This window comes from Gigantopelta aegis, chromosome 2, assembly GCF_016097555.1.
Source record: "Gigantopelta aegis isolate Gae_Host chromosome 2, Gae_host_genome, whole genome shotgun sequence".
NCBI lineage: Eukaryota > Metazoa > Mollusca > Gastropoda > Neomphalida > Peltospiridae > Gigantopelta > Gigantopelta aegis.
Window position 1 is genome coordinate 43534373 of NC_054700.1, and position 20183 is coordinate 43554555.

General features: G+C 37.3%; 1 protein-coding gene across 1 annotated transcript; it reads left to right on the top strand.

The window, feature by feature from the left end:
- Nucleotides 1-2866: 2866 nt before the first annotated feature.
- LOC121378488 (U3 small nucleolar ribonucleoprotein protein MPP10-like) lies at nt 2867-19637 on the top strand. Its single transcript, XM_041506683.1, has 11 exons — nt 2867-2949; nt 6886-7648; nt 9331-9467; nt 9938-10070; nt 11759-11900; nt 13743-13810; nt 14867-15004; nt 15477-15587; nt 18038-18145; nt 18791-19021; nt 19411-19637. Exons 1-11 carry the CDS (start codon nt 2867-2869, stop codon nt 19555-19557), a joined length of 2061 nt encoding a protein of 686 aa, XP_041362617.1. The 3' UTR covers nt 19558-19637.
- The last annotated feature ends 546 nt before the right edge of the window (nt 19638-20183 follow it).

A 20183-nucleotide genomic window follows, 5' to 3' on the forward strand; every position in this document is an offset into this window, starting at 1 on the left:
CATAACTGGTATATCAAAGACAAAAGTATGTGCTATCATGTCTCTGGGATTGTGCATATAAAGTATCCCTTGCTGCTTATGGAAAAATGTAGCATGTTGCCTTTCAAAGACTATATTTTAAAATTAACATGTTTGACATACAATAACCGTTTATTAATAATTCAATGTGCTCCAGTGGTGTCGTTAAACAAAACGAACTTTTAACCTTGTTTTGTTTGTTTTTAGCTTCTGTTTGGTAACAGATTCAAAAGTAAAAAAATTTAAGAAATATTACACCAGCACACGATGTACAGTGTGCGATTTTGGTTTAAAACGTTTAAATGTCATCAGGTCTCCCTGTTTGGAAATCTTTAGAGCCCGCCACAAACCTAGCGAGCTCTGCCGTGCGTCTCCAGTAGAGCCATGGAAAAGATCGCTATTCAAGACTAGTTTCCCAGGATTTTTAGATATATGCTGACTGTGTCATTTTGAAGATGCAACGTAATTTGTACAAATAATTTTTATGATCCATGCGGGCTCGTATGCTAGCCAATCTAGTCATCTATGATTTTTGCGAGCCTCGGGGGCTTCCGGACTCTCCTCAAAGTCGCACACCATATAAGTGGCATATAATATAATGTTGATTTTTAAAATCCTACTCTACCTCCGTCTATCCCGGGATGTAGGCCTACATCTAATAGGAAAGGGGCAACATCTTTATTTGTTTGTTCATGGATATCCTTCATACTCAATCCGGCTTTAAATGTGTGTGTGGGGGGGGGGGGGGGGGGGGGGGGGGGGGGGGGGGGGGGTTGGGGTGGACGTGTTAGTGTGTGTATGTGTGTGTGTGTTATAAAGGAATGTGAATGGAAATCATAAAGCTACACATTAGTGGTTAAAACCGACCAAAAACTACGTCATGTGTAGCTTTTTTCTTCTTGTTTGTTGCTATTGTTGGTAGTATTGCTTTTGCTAAACGAAAAAAGTGTGTGTGTTGGGGGGGGGGGGGGGGGGGCATTTATATAGATTGTCCCCCGGTGTTGAAAAGTGAGGGGGACACGTCCCCCGTCTCCCACCGATCGACGCCCATGATAATCGTACGAGAAGGGGGGGGGGGGGGGGGGGGTGCAACTGATGTGTTGGGCAAAAATGACAAATGTGCTAACCTGAGACCTTTTTACCATGTATTTCCATCATCCAGATTCAGGCATTTTTCTTTAATTCGGGCAGAAACCAGCCTGCCCCCTCCCCCCCCCCTCTCAAAAAAATGGGAGCCCGTACGCCTATGTTGATACTGATTAATGGATGTCAAGTTTTTTTTAGTTTTTTATTTAATGACACCACTAGAACACATTAATTTACCAATCATCAGCTACTGGATGTCAAATACACTGTTTGATCATTCTGATAGTCTTCTGAGGAAATCTGCACTTGCCACGGACTGTCATGGACACTGGTTGGGACTGGCGGAGGGGGGGGGGGGGGGTAAAATTGGGGCTATACAACAAGCATTCTAAGAGTACTGGTAAAACAATACATGCACCATACCAGGCCCAACACATGTCCGTGTCTCTCAACTTCAAGGGCCATAACTCTGTGAAAAATGGGTAAATCGCCACTAGTATGTTCAAGTATTATAATTACTCTGTACGAAATGGGTAAATTGCTACAAAAGTCAAACTTGATGTGTAATAGAACATGATAAAGCTATATACACATTTTAGTTCAGTAGGCCCTATCTCAGGCATTGCAATTATTTTTTTCATCTCTTAAGTTTAAGGGCAACAACTCTGTAAAAAATGGGTAAATCGACATGAAAGTCAAACTTGATCTGTAACTACATGGTAAAGCTATACACAAAATTCCATCTCTATATCTCAAGGCATTGTGAAAAAACCCCACCCCAAAACATCCGGATAACTATGTGGGACAGACACAAGGACAGACCGACAGAAGGACTAAGACGAAAAACTATGAGACTACATATATACTAGTCACAACAAGTAATGGGCCACATAAACACTGCATGTCCGACCACGGTCCAGTATGCTATGTAGCTTACATCTTGTTGGCATTATATTTATTATATTATTTTATAGAAATGTATTAACCCCCACCCCCCACCCCAACAAAAAAAAGCAAAGCAAAGAAAAAGAAGCAAGAAACAAAGCAGTATTACTTGAGTGACGTCTGATTCGGTGTAGAAGAACATGCTTTATTGTTCTTATTATTTCAAAACCTAAGATGTAGATGACTAATTTTGGAAAAGGAAACAAAAAAAACGTGTCCACACGAATATAGTGTACAAAGCATGGCATTTGTTAATACGTTTACTTGAAATAATTAATATACAAAGCCACGTGCAGTCCATCAAAAGAAAAGCACACGACAGTAGCTGGTTTATCATACAATTTAATAGAACATATATATATATATATATATATATATATATATATATATATATATATATATATATATATATATATATATATCCATTATTTAATCCTGCATTCTTTCAGTGTTGCTCCACAAGGCTCAATGGGTAGGTGTAAACCACTTGCACCGACCAGTGATCCATAACTGGTTCAACAAAGGCCATGGTTTGTGCTATCCTGCCTGTGGGAAGCGCAAATAAAAGATCCTTTGCTGCTAATCGGAAAGAGTAGCCCATGTAGTGGCGACAGCGGGTTTCCTCTCAAAATCTGTGTGGTCCTTAACCATATGTCTGACGCCATATAACCGTAAATAAAATGTGTTGAGTGCGTCGTTAAATAAAACATTTCTTTCTGTCTTTCGGTGTTGTTATTTGTTTTGATCTTTACGATTTTCGCTGATTTTGTTAGTGTGTCAGATAGAGAGTAGGAAATAAAAAAAAGAAAGAAAGAAGATGGCAGCCTCCATGGAAAAACTCGTGACCAAAGCAATTGACCAATATTTAAAGTTATACCAAAACCCAGAGGATTTTTTCAGGTACAAACGGTTTAGTGCTAATGTTGATGGTTTCTATATTTCACAGTTACGTCAATGTGGCTAGTCTTGTTTATGGGTTGAACAAATACAGCGTAGTAGTTACAAAGATTGGCCCTCGTATCGGCTCGAGTGCAAGCGCTTACGCTTCGACTCGTTTTTAATATCGATTAAGAAAGCAGCGTGGTAGGACGTAGCCGGCATAGGCCCGGGGCCAGGGCAGTGGTAGGAACGGCAGCTTAACTTGTTGAAAATCAGACTCGCTTCAGTGTCTGGTCAACTCATCCCATCTTTGTTGTCAATTTCAATTTGTCCCGACCTCGCGTATCTGGCTTGCGGTGAACTCGTATGGAAAACTTACTCGTATGGGGGAAAATGCAGTGAACTCGTATGGAAATCCACAAGTGAACTCGTATGGAAGACCAACTCGTATGGGGGAAAATGCAGTGAACTCGTATGGAAATTACAAACTCATATATCCAATACTCATTATACTGTATAGCAACTTGTGTGTTGTTTTTATGCAGAGTTCGACAAATCCGCTACCCCAACGTCCGTGGCCAGTGGTTTTTAAGTTCGGGCTAGTGAGAAACGCAAAACATGCATGCATTGTTTACGGTTTCTGTTGCAGGAAATAAGTCTAATGACATGCATGTTTTAATTATAGGTGACTGCTGTTGACGCACAAACTGCGGTTAACACGCAAATAGTTGACTGATGGGGACATGAAGCATGTATACAAAACAAGTGTCAAAATACACATTTAAGAGAAATATCAAAGCATATCTGCATATCCATACATCCCCATACGAGTTCACCATTATTTTTTCCATACGAGTTCACGCATCCCGCGTATCTCTCCTGAGTTACCATGATACCCCCAAGTGGAATTCTCCCAAGTCCACCCTTTAGACCTGGAAAATATTTTGTTGACTTGCTTGCTTAAAGGGACATTCCTGAGTGTCACGTACTAGCAACTATGAAGAACAACATAATTCAGGATATAAACAATAATTGTAATTTACAATAATCTCATAAATATTCACAAATATAACACACCATACCCTTTCATACCACCCATCGATTTCATATTTAACACAATCATTCATTCCCGCATACCATTCACACCAAATTCACAACAATAGTTTACAATATTATGTCGTCACATAATATTGCATAATAGTCCACCAACAAACTATCAATGAATCACACAAGTTGCAAAGTCATGTTATTACACAAGTAACCAGTTCTCAGTCCACGGAGCACCTAGTATCTACTTAGATACACCAAACACCGAATTCACCACCTCTCTCAGCTCTCCATCCAGTTTTCCATTGCATCATCTCTTACGAACTAAGAGACCCCTCAACATCACGAAAGACAGCCCTGACCCCGTGACGCAACTCTTGTTATAACTTCCACCGCACCTGGGGCACATCTCACGTAGCATAAAAACTACAACAAAAGATTATTGAAATTACCACATTGTACCACATCCATATTTAACCACATACCCGGTACTAGTTCACATACATACATACATGTATTACACGCTCATAAACTAGTTCAGTTATTAATACATTCAATTAATAATCCATTCCTTTCTTCGTTTACACAAACTCATAATATGCATACAATGTTTAAATACATAAAGATCCACAAACCAACATTTATCTCATACCACATATTTTACAAGCTTTAACATTTAAGCTTAATGTAAAACATATACACATGATTCTACTCACGCTCTTATACCAGCTTTTAATGTACACCCACATATCTCGTTCCAATATATTTTTTCCAAACGTCTCTACCAAAGAATGTGTTACCAGTGACCAGTACACTACACCACACTGCTTTTATTCACCAAAACTACTCACACCCAAGCTCCCAAAGCATGCACCACACAGTATTTCATACCCACACTCTACAGTCATTCTCAACAACTACAAGCCAAGCTACAGCTCTATTGATCTATTGCATTAATAGTAACGCACAAGGCTGTCAATAATTATACACCAAGCTATTTCTGACTTCTAATGCTACATTGCCTCAGCTACATAAAACATACTGACAAAGTGAACAGTGACAATGTAGCTCAATACAAAAAATAATAATAATAATTTACAAAATACATTTGACTTGTGACACTGAGTTTGTAAGATGTTTCCGACTAATAAAATATTTATACAATTAAACTTATATATTAAATATATCTTCTTCTTTAGAATAGAATATCAGTGTCTGTATATTCAATGTGTTTCTGGTCGTATTAATATTTGTAAGAAGCCGAAACTGGATTCTGTCTTCAAATAATTTCGTACGTACGAAAAAACACCATATTTTAGGAAATAAAATGAAATTTAACCTAGCACACATATTAGAACGATCAGAAACACGTTTAGTATATAGCCACTAATATTTTATGCAGAAAAATATTTTTGATATGTAATTACAATCGTTAAAACGTCAATAACATCTTAAAATTTACAGCAAACTCAGGATTGTCCCTTTAATACCTTTCAGTTTTGTGAAGGAACAGCCACTCCCCCCCCCCCCCCCCCCCCCCCCCCCCACCCACCCCCCCACACCCCCCCCCCCCCCCCCCCCCCCCCCCCCCCCCCCCCCCCCCCCCCACCCCCCCCCAACCCCCAACCCACCCCCCCCCCCTCCCCCCCCCCCCCCCCCCCCCCCCCCCCCCCCCCCCCCCCCCCCCCAAAAAAAAACCCCTCAATAACAAAACTGCATTAGTACCATTACTGTTATGCCCACCTTGGTTAAATGGCTAAAATCAAATTCTACTGTGATCAAATATGGCAAACAAAATATATATATATAAAAAAGATTATATAAATAAGAAACAGTCAACCCAAGCCTCAGGATTTTAAATTTTATATTGGAAATATTTCTTTGGTTATGTGTCCTTTGATTGTTGAAACCCATCACAGGCATTGAAATAAGCATTGTGTCTAGTAACCCATTTACAGGTTACCACAAAATATAGTCTGGTAACCTATAGGTTACCACAACTATATGAAAGTTAGAATTTAATTCCTGTTAGTAGTGTTACTACTACTTTTAACGCGGACGTTCTGAAATTGTATCGGTGCACGCGAACATTGGTACGAGTAACGAAATCCGGAAGTAAATGAAAACGCGGATTGCCGGAATTGCTTTGCACGAACACCGGTGTAATTTTGTACGAGAAAACGAAATGCAGAAGTAAATTCGTCTAGTGAACACTGCTTAAATGCCGAATGACTATAATTGCTTGCAATTGCACAAGTACGCGAGAACATCGATGCAATTCCTTACGAGAAAATGAAACGCCGAAGTCTGGAATGAATTGCCTGGTTTACGTTTGGAAACGAAACTACAGTTCGTTGAACTTTTTGTCGAGAACGAAAGACCGTTCTCGACTTTTCTTACATGTGGTAACCTCTCGGTAACCTGAATGACCGTTCTCGACTTATTTCGATGCCTGCATCAGAAACTGTTTTTCCGTAAACTTGCGTGATCGTTGCACTATTTTGTAACTGGTTAGGTGAGCAGTGTTGTACATGCCTACAGTTAGTTTGCCTTGCGATTTTTGTGGGATAGTATATTCTCTGAAGGAATGGTGTTTCTGAAAATTCACTATTCTGTTGGAATACTGGTAAAAAAAACCCCTAAATTTTGACCCCTGAAATCCTGAATCTTGTAACTGCTGTATTTTTTAAAATACTGGTATTATTCATTTGTCAAAACATTTATTTCAAGAACCGTCACAGTGGACATGAATATATTTACTTCTAAAGTAGCTAATTCAATTGTTTGTACACCTTTTTGTATTTGTGCTGTTTTAGCTTACATTTTGGCACAATACCATGTTTGCCCAATGCCTTTATCAAGTTTATGACTGTCTTGATAATTTTATTTGTTATAATTTTTTTTTAACAGCATAAACAAGAAATTGGTAACTAACTTGAAAAGCACAACCAAATCCATATATGAAATTACCAGACATCAAATTTCAATACAAAATGCTGGTTTACCAGAACTGATAATTAAAGACTTTGATGATGAACAAATATGGCAGCAGTTAGAACTAAGAAACGACTCAAGCGTTCAAAATTTGCTGAGTGATGTTGCCAGATTGGTGGCATCCAAGGACTCGTTAGCATTTCAGCCACGTGGTCCTGATAGACATGACAAAACAACAAAGACATCAGGAGCCAGTGATGATGCGGAGAGTTCTGCTGATGCTCCAAGTTCAGAAGAAAATGATTCAGATTCAGACACAGACACGGAGCTGTCCAGAATCAAAGCACGTCTGTCTGCCATTGAAAACAACCCAGCTCTTGCCACGGGGTCAGACAGTGATTTAGATTTCGACTTCGATGTTGGTAATGATGATGATGCAGATGATGATGTTGAAGGTGATAAAATGGACGATGGTGAAGGACTTGGAGGTGGTGAATCAGACTCTGAAGAACAGAACAGCAGGAGGAAGAAGCCGTCTTACAAGAGTGAGGTAGATGATCGCTTTTTCAAAATGGCTGATTTGGAGGAATTTCTCAGTGTTGAGGATGCAAAGGAAGAAAGAAGACGGAGGAGGGAGATGCAAGGAACAAAGCCGGACGATGAAAATGATGACGATTCAGAGGAAGATGATGACGTGGACATGTTTCAGAATATATCATCATCGGACGAAGATGAAGAGGTACATCTGCATTTAATCTATTTGATGGTTGTTAAAGAGAATTCGCTGTAACCATAACACTACTAACAGCCAATTTAGCCCTTGGTCATGTGTTAGGCATACATGTACATATATAATTTTGTCATTTTGTAATGTAAGAGGGTGTAGAATAAATGTTTTTGGCATATATACAGATAGATGGTAAGAGAAATTTAGTTTTTGCCAATCCAACCAGTGCTTCATTAACAATGATATCTTTCTAGACAATACTTCACAATACTAGAATTGCACTAAAACTGACCATTCTTATTGACAAATATTTGTTGCTTCTTTAAACACTAAAATTGTTGATTTAATTGTTTTACTTACAACTGAATAAAAAAGATGGTTCCTATCTTAATATTATTGAGAACATGTATTATATTATATTATAATATATTATATATTATAATATTAGTCCCCTGTCGGGCCAACAGTTTTGGCTCTGTCAGTTAGGTACAGGATGTAGCCCAGTGGTAAAGCGCTCACTTGATGCATGGTTGGTCTGAGATCAAACCCCTTCAGTAGACCCATTGGGCTATTTCTCGCTTCCAGCCAGTGCACCATAACTGGTACATCAAAAGCCATGGTATGTGCTATCCTGCCTGTGGGTTGGTGCATAAAAAAGATCTCTTGCTATTAATGGAAAATTGTAGCAGGTTTCCTCGCTAAGACTATCAGTATGTCAGAATTAACAAACGTTTGACATCCAATAGCCGATGATTAATAAATCAGTTGGGCTCTAGTGGTGTCGTTAAACAAAACAAAACTATCTGTCATTTGGTCCATCCATCTGTGTGTGCTACATATACTTTTCAGGATTTTAGTTTTCACAATGCCTAAAGATATTTCAGACAAAGTTTGACTTCGATGGAAATTGACCCATTTTTAACAGAGTTATGGCCCTTGTACTTAGAAGATACCAAAATTTTATTGACCCATTTTTGACAAGAGTTATGGTCTTGAACTTAGAAGATACGAAAATTTGTTGGGCCATATATACTCCTCAAAAAAAGTAGGAGAACCTGAAATATTAATGTTAATATCAACTATTAGACCGAACATATGTTTTTGACCACAGACATCCTAGTAAAGAATGTTCAGGTCTGTTTATCAACACACCAAAACACATTCCATAGTTTGCACATGCATCACGCAGTTGCCCCGTACACGTGCGTGGGGTGTCATTCTCGATTTTGACAATTTCCAGGAAGGTCCATTAATCACTGTGGAACATTATTTCTTTCAATCTTTTTCATTCTGTTGATCATACAGTTGTTATTGTTTTGTTTTTAGTCATTTTTATTGTTTGAATTTGCGATTTACTGATAAAAAAACGTCAACTTTCAAATTTCACTTCTGACCCCAATCGTCCTTCAAGATCTTTGGTGGTTATACAACCTACTGTAATACAGAACTATCGATTGTGATGTTTGCCCAATTAATTCACTATTATCATATAACTATTCTCCACAGCTAATATACCTTACAATTTTGGCAATTGTAAATTCTTATTAGAGTTCCCCTACTTTTTTTAAAGAGTATATATTGCTTTAGCTGTTCTCTCAGAATGCTTGTTAAGTCACTGTTGTCTGTTTTTGCTTTTGTTCTATTAATTATTCTTTGACATTATTGGGTTGTACATGTATGTATATTATTTCCAGGCTAGAAACTTGAAGTACACTGATTTCTTTGAACCTCCTGATGAGGAGACGGAAAACACAAGGGAGTTGAAGGAGAAGACATCTGGAAAAGAAGCAGGTCGATTATCCAAGAAGAAAGTCTCATTCAGCGAGGAAAAGTATCTATTTTTTTCTTATTTTTTTTTCTTCATCTCTTTGTTGTTTTTCCTTTTTTTTTTTCTTCTTCATCTCTTTTTTTTCTTTTTCTTCTTCATCTCTTTGTTGTTGTTTTTTGATTCATCTCTTTGTTGTTGTTGTTTTTTGATGCGTAGTCAGTTTATGATCAATTTCTAACGGTATGTGCTGTCCTGTCTGTTGGAAAGTTCCTATAAAAGATCCTTTGTTGATTCTTCAGTAGCAGTAACCTAATTATGTAGTAGGAACAGATTTCGTTTTCTACATTCTGTGTGGTACTTAACCATATGTCTGATGCCATATAACCATAATTAAAATGTGTTGAATGCGTCCTTAAATAAAACACTTCTTTCTTTTTATTATGTAGTAGGAACAGATTTCGTTTACTACATATATGATGAAATCTCTATTGTCTGTTTGTTTATTGCACACATAAATGTTTCTACGTTTCAAGGAAATCTGGTGTGAAGAGGAAGAAAGATGGCAGCCTGCTGCCAGACTCTGACAGTGAGGGTGAGGAGATCGTGGATGTTATCGGAGGCAAGACCGAGGAGAACCTGTCAACGTACGAGAAACGACAGAAAAAGGTCATTTCAATTTGCTATTTTCATCATAGACTTGAAAGAAGATTAATGTTTCATCCTACACAGAGATGTACAGGTTTCCTTTTTCGGGAGGGTAGGGTAGGCCGATTTTTGTCTGAATTAAATAAAAATGGCAAAACTGGATAACAACATTTATTCATATTACAGGGCTAGCTCTGGGTGAGCAAAATGTTTCGCCAAATTGTCTATTAAACTTCAAAAATTGCAGAAATCACCAGTTACATTCTAAAAAATTAAATTATTTTGCCAAATTAAAATAAAATTCACCGACTACTTTCAAAATTCGCAATTGGCGAATTTGACAAGTTCCAGAGCCCTGATGTTATCATTACTACCAAACAGCTATATAGGGTTGTAAATGAATCACTTTGCATTTAATATTGTCTTTCCGACCAGCTCATTTTGCCTGAATGTCTCCATCATTTTTGCCTGCATACAAAGACACTTTTGTGTTTGGCTCTTGAGCGAATTTAATTTTTCTTTGCATACATTTAGCAGTGGAATTTGGGCCATGGATGTTTGTTAAAAACAACAATTTAGAAGCAAATAAAATTGATTTAATATTATAGTAATTACAAAACCTATACTTATTATATATGTTTAATAAAACTAGATTATGTAAAACATTTAATTGTGTAATTCTTGTTTAAAGTTGTCAGACATATTTTATGGTCTTGCTCAAGCCAGTGCATCATGACTGATATATCAATGGTCGTAGTATGTGCTATCCTGTCTGGGATGGTGCATATATATAAAAAAAAAAGTTTGTTTTGTTTAACGAAACCACTGGAGCACATTAATGTTAATTAATCATCGGCTATTGGATGTCAAACATTTGGTAATTCTGACTCGTAGTCATTAGAGGAAACCCGCTACATTTTTCCTAATGCAGCAAGGTATCTTTTATATGCACTTTCCCACAGACAGGATAGCACATACAACGACCTTTGACCAGTTGTGGTACACTGGTTGGAATGAAAAAAAACCCCAATCATCTGAATGGATCCACTGAGATGGTTCGATCCCATGATGCAAGCACCTCAAGTGAGCACTCAACCGACCCTGGTGCATATAAAAGATCCCTTGCTACTAATGGAAAAAATGTAATGGGTTACCTCTCTTAGACTATATGTCAGAATGACCAGATGTTTGACATCCAATAGCCGATGATTAATAAATCAATGTGCTCCAGTGGTGTTGTTAAACAAAACAAACTTTAACTTTTATTTTATTTTATAAGTGTTCTAACTAAACCACAAGGACATCCTATTATCAGTATAAGAATACGCTAACCAGGCTCAAACCTGCCTTGATCATGAACAGTGGTACAGCGCTCACTCGATGCGTGGTTGGTGTGGGATCGATCCCCCATCGGTGGGCCTATTGGGCTATTTCTCATTCTAGCCAGTGCATCATGACTGGTATATCAAAGGCTGTGGTATGTACTACCCTGTCTGTGGGATGGTGCATATAAAAGATCCCTTGCTGCTAATCGAAAAGAGTAGCCCATGAAGTGGTGACAGCGGGTTTCCTCCCTCAATATCTGTGTGGTCCGTAACCGTATGTCTGACGCCATATAACCGTAAATATAATGTATTGAGTGTGTCGTTAAATAAACCATTTCTTTCCTTCTTTCTTTGATCATGCACACCGAGTTGTTTGTGTTACAGCTGAAGACGAAGATAGCGGAAATGGAGGATGCCAGTCTAGTGGAAAAGCCGTGGCAGCTGTCTGGAGAGATCACGGCACAGGCTAGACCGGAAAACAGTCTACTGGAGGAGTACGTGCAGTTTGAACACACAACAAGACAAGGTGCATTTAGTAGCCCAGTGGTAAAGCAACAATCTAATTAAATAAAATTAGCTCCACTAGTTAATTACTACTACTACCTGTGGATCTAACAGCATCCCATTGGAGCTCATGTCCAGTTGACCTTTCGTTCGACCAATCATGCCAGTGATTTGAAAAGAATTTGAAAACATTCTCCCAAATAATGTTATAAAAGGTGAAGTGTGATTGGTCGATATTTAAATTATTATTTATAGATGAAATGTCACCTGGACATGGGAGTCCACGCAATGCTGTTATATCTACTGGTAGACCAGTATAGCTAATTTTAATTGGATTGGTCAAGCAAGGGCTCGCTGGATGTGCAGTTGGTATAGGATCAATCCCTGTCGTTGGGCCCATTGGGCTATTTCACGGTCTAGCCAGTGCATCACGACTAGTATATCAAAGGCCGTGGTATGTGCTATCCTGCCTGTGGGATGGTGCATATAAAAATCCCTTGCTATTAATGGAAAAATGTAGCGGGTTTCCTCTCTAAGATTGTATGTCAAAATTACCAAATGTTTGACATCCAGTAGCCTATGATTAATAAATCAATGTGCGTTTATGACACAATGATACGTTTTAATATTTTATACTCCGTTAACTGGTCTGTTCTCTTTGTTAGATGTTGACGTCCAATAGCCGATGATAAGATAAAAAATCAATGTGCTCTAGTGGCGTCGTTAAATAAAACAAACTTTACTTTGTTAGATGCACTGGCGTCCCACATAGGCTACTACCATCAAACAGCAGCAAAGGATTTTTTTATATGACAGAGGAGTATGCATAGTCACTGATTGGACAGTATACTGAAATGTTACATCAAAAAAATATCCTCATTATTCTCATAATTATCACTATTTTAGCCATTTAGCAGAATATTGATGATCTTAAGTATCAGGTTTGAGAATTGAAAATTCTTTAACTCATTTATGGGCTTCACAAAAGATTTTCAGTTTTCAGTTTTCAGACCCTAGTTTCAATCAGTGTAAAATGGACACTAAATGTGGTTAATCTGGCAAACTTGTAACACATTTGGATACGTTTGCAACAGAGTGAAACAAGAGTCTGTGACCTTAACACCAGGATATCTCCTTAAAAATAAGACTAGAGCTCGTTTCCTTAACCATTACTTCTCAGATGCACATGTGTCTTAAAGAATATGACAAATGCATTTTGAGGTATTAGGAACACAGGGATGACCAGAAACACTTCGAACATACGGAAATGGATAATTTAAACAATAAAAATTTATGTAATATTTGATTTTACAGGGCTTCTTGAATTTTTATAAAATCCACTAGCCATGGGATCAATGATTAAAAATTCACTAGCCCTACTTTAGTTTTAAGTTAATACAATTTTACTAAATAATAGTAATAATCAGATATGTCACCTAAAGAGGGAGATCCAGCTTAAAAACACTATCACTGAGGGAGCAGGATATTCATATTTACAAAATAGACTTAACTGCAATAGTTGACCAAATTTGTTTCTAGTCGTCGGACATGGCAATAATAGTTAGTTACTAGCTCAACATTGAATATCACTAGCCATGGGAGTGGGGCAACCATAATCACTGGATTTTAGTCATCAAAAACTGCTCTTTGTCTACTAGTCAATAATACGCCATCGTGTTTAAAAATGTGGGTCTGTCATTTTAATTTTGTGTAACCTGTTATGATCATGGCAATCCTGTTCTAAATTTAATGCACAAATGAAAATAGGTTACGTGAAACAAGACTTGCGTGAGCTACATGTGGAAGAACTCTTTTTCACACAATTTTCAGAGGACTGAGAATGATAAATTGTTGTTTTTAACAGCACCAGTGATAACAGAGGAAACCACCAAGACACTTGAAGATATCATTAGACAAAGAATCAAAGACCAGGTACATTTTTTGTTTGTAAAATTTTAATGCAAGTCTAGATTTGTGTAGTAGAACTAGAAGCATATATTTGTTTAGACGTCTAACCAGAGCATAATTCCATAGGTTCATCACTTGAGATTATTACACAGTATATATTTGTATAATAGAAGCTTACATTTGTATACATGTCTAACCAGAGAGAAATTCCATAGGTTCATCACTTGAGATTATTACACAGTATATATTTGTATAATAGAAGCTTACATTTGTATACATGTCTAACCAGAGAGAAATTCCATAGGTTCATCACTTGAGATTATTACACAGTATATATTTGTATAATAGAAGCTTACATTTGTATACATGTCTAACCAGAGAGAAATTCCATAGGTTCATCACTTGAGATTATTACACAGTATATATTTGTATAATAGAAGCTTACATTTGTATACATGTCTAACCAGAGAGAAATTCCATAGGTCCATCTCTTGGGATTACTATGAAGTCTAGATTTGTATAATAGAAGCTTAGATTTGTATAAATGTGTAACCAGAGAATAATTCCATACGTCAGTCTCTTGGGATTATTATGAAGTCTAGAATTGTTAGGTAAAAGCTTAGATTTGTATAAATGTCTAACCAGAAAATAATTCCATACGTCAGTCTCTTGGGATTATTATGAAGTTTAGAATTGTATGGTAGAAGCTTAGATTTGTGTAAACCAGAGAGAAATTCCATAGGTCTTTATTTAGGGATTGTTATAAAGTCTAGATTTGTATAGTAGTAGCTTAGATTTGTATAAAGAGGAATTCCATAGGATTATTATAAAATTTGGTTAATAATTGCTAACGTTTTTGTTGATTAATTATATTGGCTTTCAACAACAATATGTAGTTTTATATAACCTTCACTGATATGGTATGACAAACCAGTTTAGTTAGTAAAAAAAAAAGCTCTTATAATTATTGTTTAACAGTTCACCAACTGTTTATGCTTCTTTCAGTCGTGTGATGATGTAGAACGAAAAGCTCTTACGATTATTGTTGAATAATTCACCAACTGTTTATGCTTCTTTCAGTCATGGGATGATGTAGAAAGGAAAGAAAAACGAAAAGAGGAGCCGTTTGAGTACAAGAAACGGATAGCTCTAGATATGGAGCAGAGCAAACTGTCGCTCGGGGAGGTGTATGAGCAGGAGTTTCTCAAACAACAGCAGGTTAAAGTTTATATTGGACCTGTATCTGTTGGGGTGGGGTGCACACATGCACCTTACCAGCACACATGTACGTTACCAGGGTGGGTTTTAGGGCTTGAACTTAACATTAGCAGCAATCTCTGAATGCTTGTTATGTTAAGCAAGAAATTAGGTTTTAGACAAAAAGCCCATACAGTATTGTAAGATGATTAAAGACCTTTAATAGATAAATGGCTCGAACTTAACAATTGCCGCAATAGTAGGAATCACAAAATGCTTGTTAAGTTAACAAGAAATTTGGTTTGAAACAAAAAGTCCATACAGTATTGTAAGATGATTAAGGACCGTTAATAGATAAATGGCCAAATTTTGAATAAAAAGATTAAAATGTCTTTTGACTTAGGGATATGTTTAGCGTGTGCATATTTGGTATACAAATTCAGGTATGCTTGGTACTATTATATTAATACTTTTGTTGTGGGTTTTTTTTCAGAAAGAGGAGGAGGAAAAAGAAGATCCACAGCATGAAGACATCAGGAAAATGATGACGTCTTTATTCTTGAAGCTCGACGCCCTGTGTAACTTCCACTACACACCCAAACAGGTGCAGTACACATCAAATTAACGGCCATTTTCCATTCATTGGTTTAAAAATGTTATCAGCCAGTAATAGAAGTGGCAACTATTTTGCCAGTATTTACAGATATTCAAGGGTTCGTACGGAGTCTGGAAAGTATGGAATTTTGAAAATCCATTTTCCAGACCTGGAAAAAGTATGGAAAAATACCTTTTCTGCGAGTTGGTTTGGAAAAAGTATGGAAATTCGTCTGGAATCTGACGATGTTTTCCGATCTCGGCACTAACGTACATTTGGGAAATCAAGACTAACAATTGCCAATATTTACCGAAGATTTGAAGTATCCGCTTGTGCAATGCATATGACAAAAAGATAGTCCATTTTGTCAAATTTTCAAAAAATATGGGGAGATGTATTTACTCTCAGTCTTGGACTGGGTTACTTTTGATCCAAGTTCCAACAAAAGGGCACGATGTATTTTATTTCAGGTAATTTTATATGCTGATTATTGAGTAATGTGAGATAGTCTGGATTTTTTTTGTTTCCAAGGTGTATGAACCCTGATATTCAGTTAGAAACTACCATAATAAATGCATTACCACTTTGAGGCAAACAAAATATCAATTTGAAAGGACACATAGTCTGCTACCAATCCAACAGATGGGGATTATAGGTCTGTCCCACATATTTTCTGGGTGTTTTTTTCACAATGCCATGAGATATTGAGCTGAAATTTTGTATACTATTACAGATTTTATGGTGATTTAACATTTTTGACAAAGTTGAACTTGGGAGATACGTAAATTTGTTTTTCAGACCTTTTTGGTAATGCCTTGAGATATTGAGCTGAAATTTTGTGTATAACTTTATCATGTACCGTTACAGATAATGTGTAACTTTCATGGCGATTTACCCAGAGTTAGGAGATACTAAAATTGGTTGGGCCCAGTAGGGGACATGTATTGCTTTAGCGGTACTCTATTTTCTTTTATATTTGTTTTTCACCCCAACCAATTCTCTGTGAAGTTCACAAGATTATAGTTTTAAGTAGTGATGTTCCAATGCAGGGCCTGTGTTAAATACTGACAGATGATGTTCACACACATTTATACATTTTGCCATCGGTGAGAAGCTTTACCGACGGCAGTAATTTTTATCTGGTGGCACAAAAGTGCCATTGGTGATGCCCTCAACCGATGGCAGTCTATCTCAACGACGGCAATTGCCGCTGTTAAGTTCGAGCCCTGCAATGATCAGTTACAATGGTTAATTTATAGATTGGACTCTACAGATCTGATTATTGATTATAAATATCAATGATTGATTGTCGAGGAAAATGATAACTGTGATTGTTTCTACAGTTTAGATGATGAATTGATGTAAATGAGGGGCGGGATGTAACCCAGTGGTATAGCATCCGCCTGATGCGCAGTTGGTCTAGGATCGACCTCTGTCGGTGGGCATATTTCTCATTCCAGCCAGTGCACCATGACTGGTATATTAAATACCATGGTATGTGCTATCCTGTCTGTGGGATGGTGCATATAAAAGATCCCTTCCTACCAATAGAAAAATGTAGTGCGATTCCTCTGTAAGACTTATATTTGTCCAAAGTACCAAATGTTTGACATCCAATAGCTGATGATTAATAAATCAGTGTGCTCTAGTTGTGTCATTAAACAAAACAAGTTTTAACTTTGATGTAGATATTTAATAGGTTTTGAAGGTAAAAATAGCAATCCATAGGGTGAACATGACAATAGGTGCAAACCTTTTTTAATCCATATACAATTCTTTACCGATTGAGTAATCAAAAGTTGATTAGTTGGTGCAAACCGATTATGACCTGAAATCGATGGTGAAATTCCAGCCGATTCCCTACACCCGCTTTAAAGGTGTAGACCCCTAGTTTCAGCCCGTGAAAATGGACACTAAGTTTAGTTAAATCTTCAAACCTGCAACACACATTTGGATAATGTTATAACAGAGAGAAGCTAACGTCTGTTATATTTAAACAGGGAAATACAGTCTTTAAATAAGTAGAGCTTGTCTTGATGACGTACTTTTAATTTAAATGATCAAAAACGGCTTTAATAGTGAAAAATATGTCGTAGTGTTTAAAAACTAGGGTCTGTCACTTTGAGTTCCTCATTGTCATCAGAAACTTTTTTTAAACCTGCTCTAGTGGTGTCGTTAAACAAAAGTAACTTTAATTAGTACCTAGTCACCATTCACAGGTGCACTGGCGGATCCAGAAAATCCATTTTGACATGAGGTGGAATGCCAAGGGAACTTTGGGGGAGATTTAGAGGGGGATCGTAAAAAAAAAATTAATATATAATAAAATTATAACTATCGCAAAATTGGGGGGGGGGGCTGGGGTCCCCCCTAGATCTGCCTCTGAGGTGCCTCCATCTTCTGACAGCTATGTTGTTTAAGATTCTATTTTCGTGAAATGTTTTTGTTTTGTGTTTCAGATCCTGCCGGAAGTGAAGATCGTCTCTAACGTTCCATCCATTGTGATGGAGGAAGTGGCTCCCGTCAGTGTCAGCGACGCCAAACTCCTCGCACCACACGAAATTCAGGTGACCTCTTCGTTAATGGCAAAATTTGTTTTCTTACACATCTGTTTGCGAGAATTTCAATTGTTATTTTTGTTTACTCATAGTCATGTAATAACAATTTAAAGACAAATGACTGGATGCTCCTAGTATAGAATTTCACACCTTCAGTGGACCTATTCTCCGATTGTTCCCCCTCCCCCCTAATTCCAACCAGTTCCCCATGACTGGTATATCAAAGACCATGGTATGTGCTGTTCTGTCTGTGGGAAGGTGGACAAATGATCTCTTGCTCCTAATGGGGGGGGAAAAAGTGATTGTACTGGTGTTTATAGTAAACCAAAATGCTAAATTTTATGCAATACGAAAAAGGTCAGTGTTCGAAATTAGCACTTGTCTGTTTATTCAGACAAACAAAATGTACCTTGGTGGTTGTCCAGTGGACAAGTAAAAATGTTCAGTATAGTTTCATTTTGAGCAGTCAAAAACATCATCATGGTACTTGAATGAAACAAATCATTGATTTGGATAAGTGAAACTCTTGGTGGACGAGTAGATTTCTAGATGTATTTGTCCGGTGGACTAATAAAAAGTTATGTTTATTTCTATCACTGAAGGTACGTCTATAATCTCTAGAACCAGCCAATGATTTTAAGTTTTTAATTTTAGGAAAAGGAGAAGGGAGAACTGAAAGGCAAGCAGGAAAAGTCGGTTGCCGATCGGAAGAGAGAGAGAAGAAATAAGAAGGCCATGAAGAGACAGCGCAGACTTGATAAGGAAAAGCGTGAGAAAGTCGTCAGCAGAATGAATCCTGGACTCGGTAACAAATACAGCAAGGAGAAGGCCATGAAGGATTTGGAGAAACAGTCGAAACTCGCCAAGAATGTCACAGTCATTAAGGTAATTGTTAGATTTTTAAACTTCAGACTACGGGGCAGGTCGTTGCCCAGTAGTAAAGCATTCGCTTGATGCATCATCAATCTGGGATTGATCCCTGTCGGTGGGCCCATTTGGCTATTTCTCGTTCCAGCCAGTGCACCACGACTGGTATATCAAAGGCCGTGGTATGTGTTATCCTGTCTGTGGGATGGTGCATATAAAAGATCCCTTGCTGCTAATCAAAAAGAGTAGCCCATGAAGTGGCGACAGCGGGTTTCCTCCCTCAATATCTGTGTGGTCCTTAACCATATGTCCGACGGCATATAACCGTAAATAAAATGTGTTGAGTGCATCGTTAAATAAAACATTTCCTTCCTTAACCAGTTATTCTCTATTTATTTTTGTAACAGGACAGTGCAAGTAGGAAAGCAGTTGGTTCATCAACTGCGTTTTTCACACAGTTGCAGGAGGAAGTGACATCACACATTCAGAAGTCGAAGGAGAAGAAGGTGGCTAAAAAGACAGACAGATCTTCAGCATTAAAACTAAAGTTGTAAAATGTTGCAATATCCAGTCTGTGGCTGCGTATTCATCATCAATAAAATAATGAAATTGTGTAATACAATATTTCATTTTATTTGAGTGTTGGTTATCTGTTTAGGTTTTTTTTCATCTTGGGGACTATAGTAAAAACACTAAGATAACACTAAGTTTTTATTATTATTTTAATTATTACATTAAAAAACCCTTAATTTGTTTAGGGTTTTTTCTGTAAGAAAATAATGTTCATGAAAACGGAGAAATGTTGAAAAATGACCTTTGTTTAAGTATGTTATATACAGGGATGTGAGAGCTACGCAGAAATGCGTAAATACACTTTTCCATTCCATGTAAAAGAACAAAAACATGATGTTCAATACTGTTGACTACACACGGTTCACTTGTATGTTTACACAGTTTCAAGTTTATGATGTGTGCCTTATGTTATAAGTTTAGAACCAGTTTAGATTTGTTAGCATTGAATGCAATTTTTGGCAGTTTCAGGGGTTGCAAACAACAATTTTCCTTCATGGTCGCAGAAATTGGAAATTAAATTACATGACGAATTAAAAAAATGAACTAATTTTATAATTATTGCATGTTTTTATAAAGGAAGTCCTTAGTCTGGGGGGCCCCTCTGACA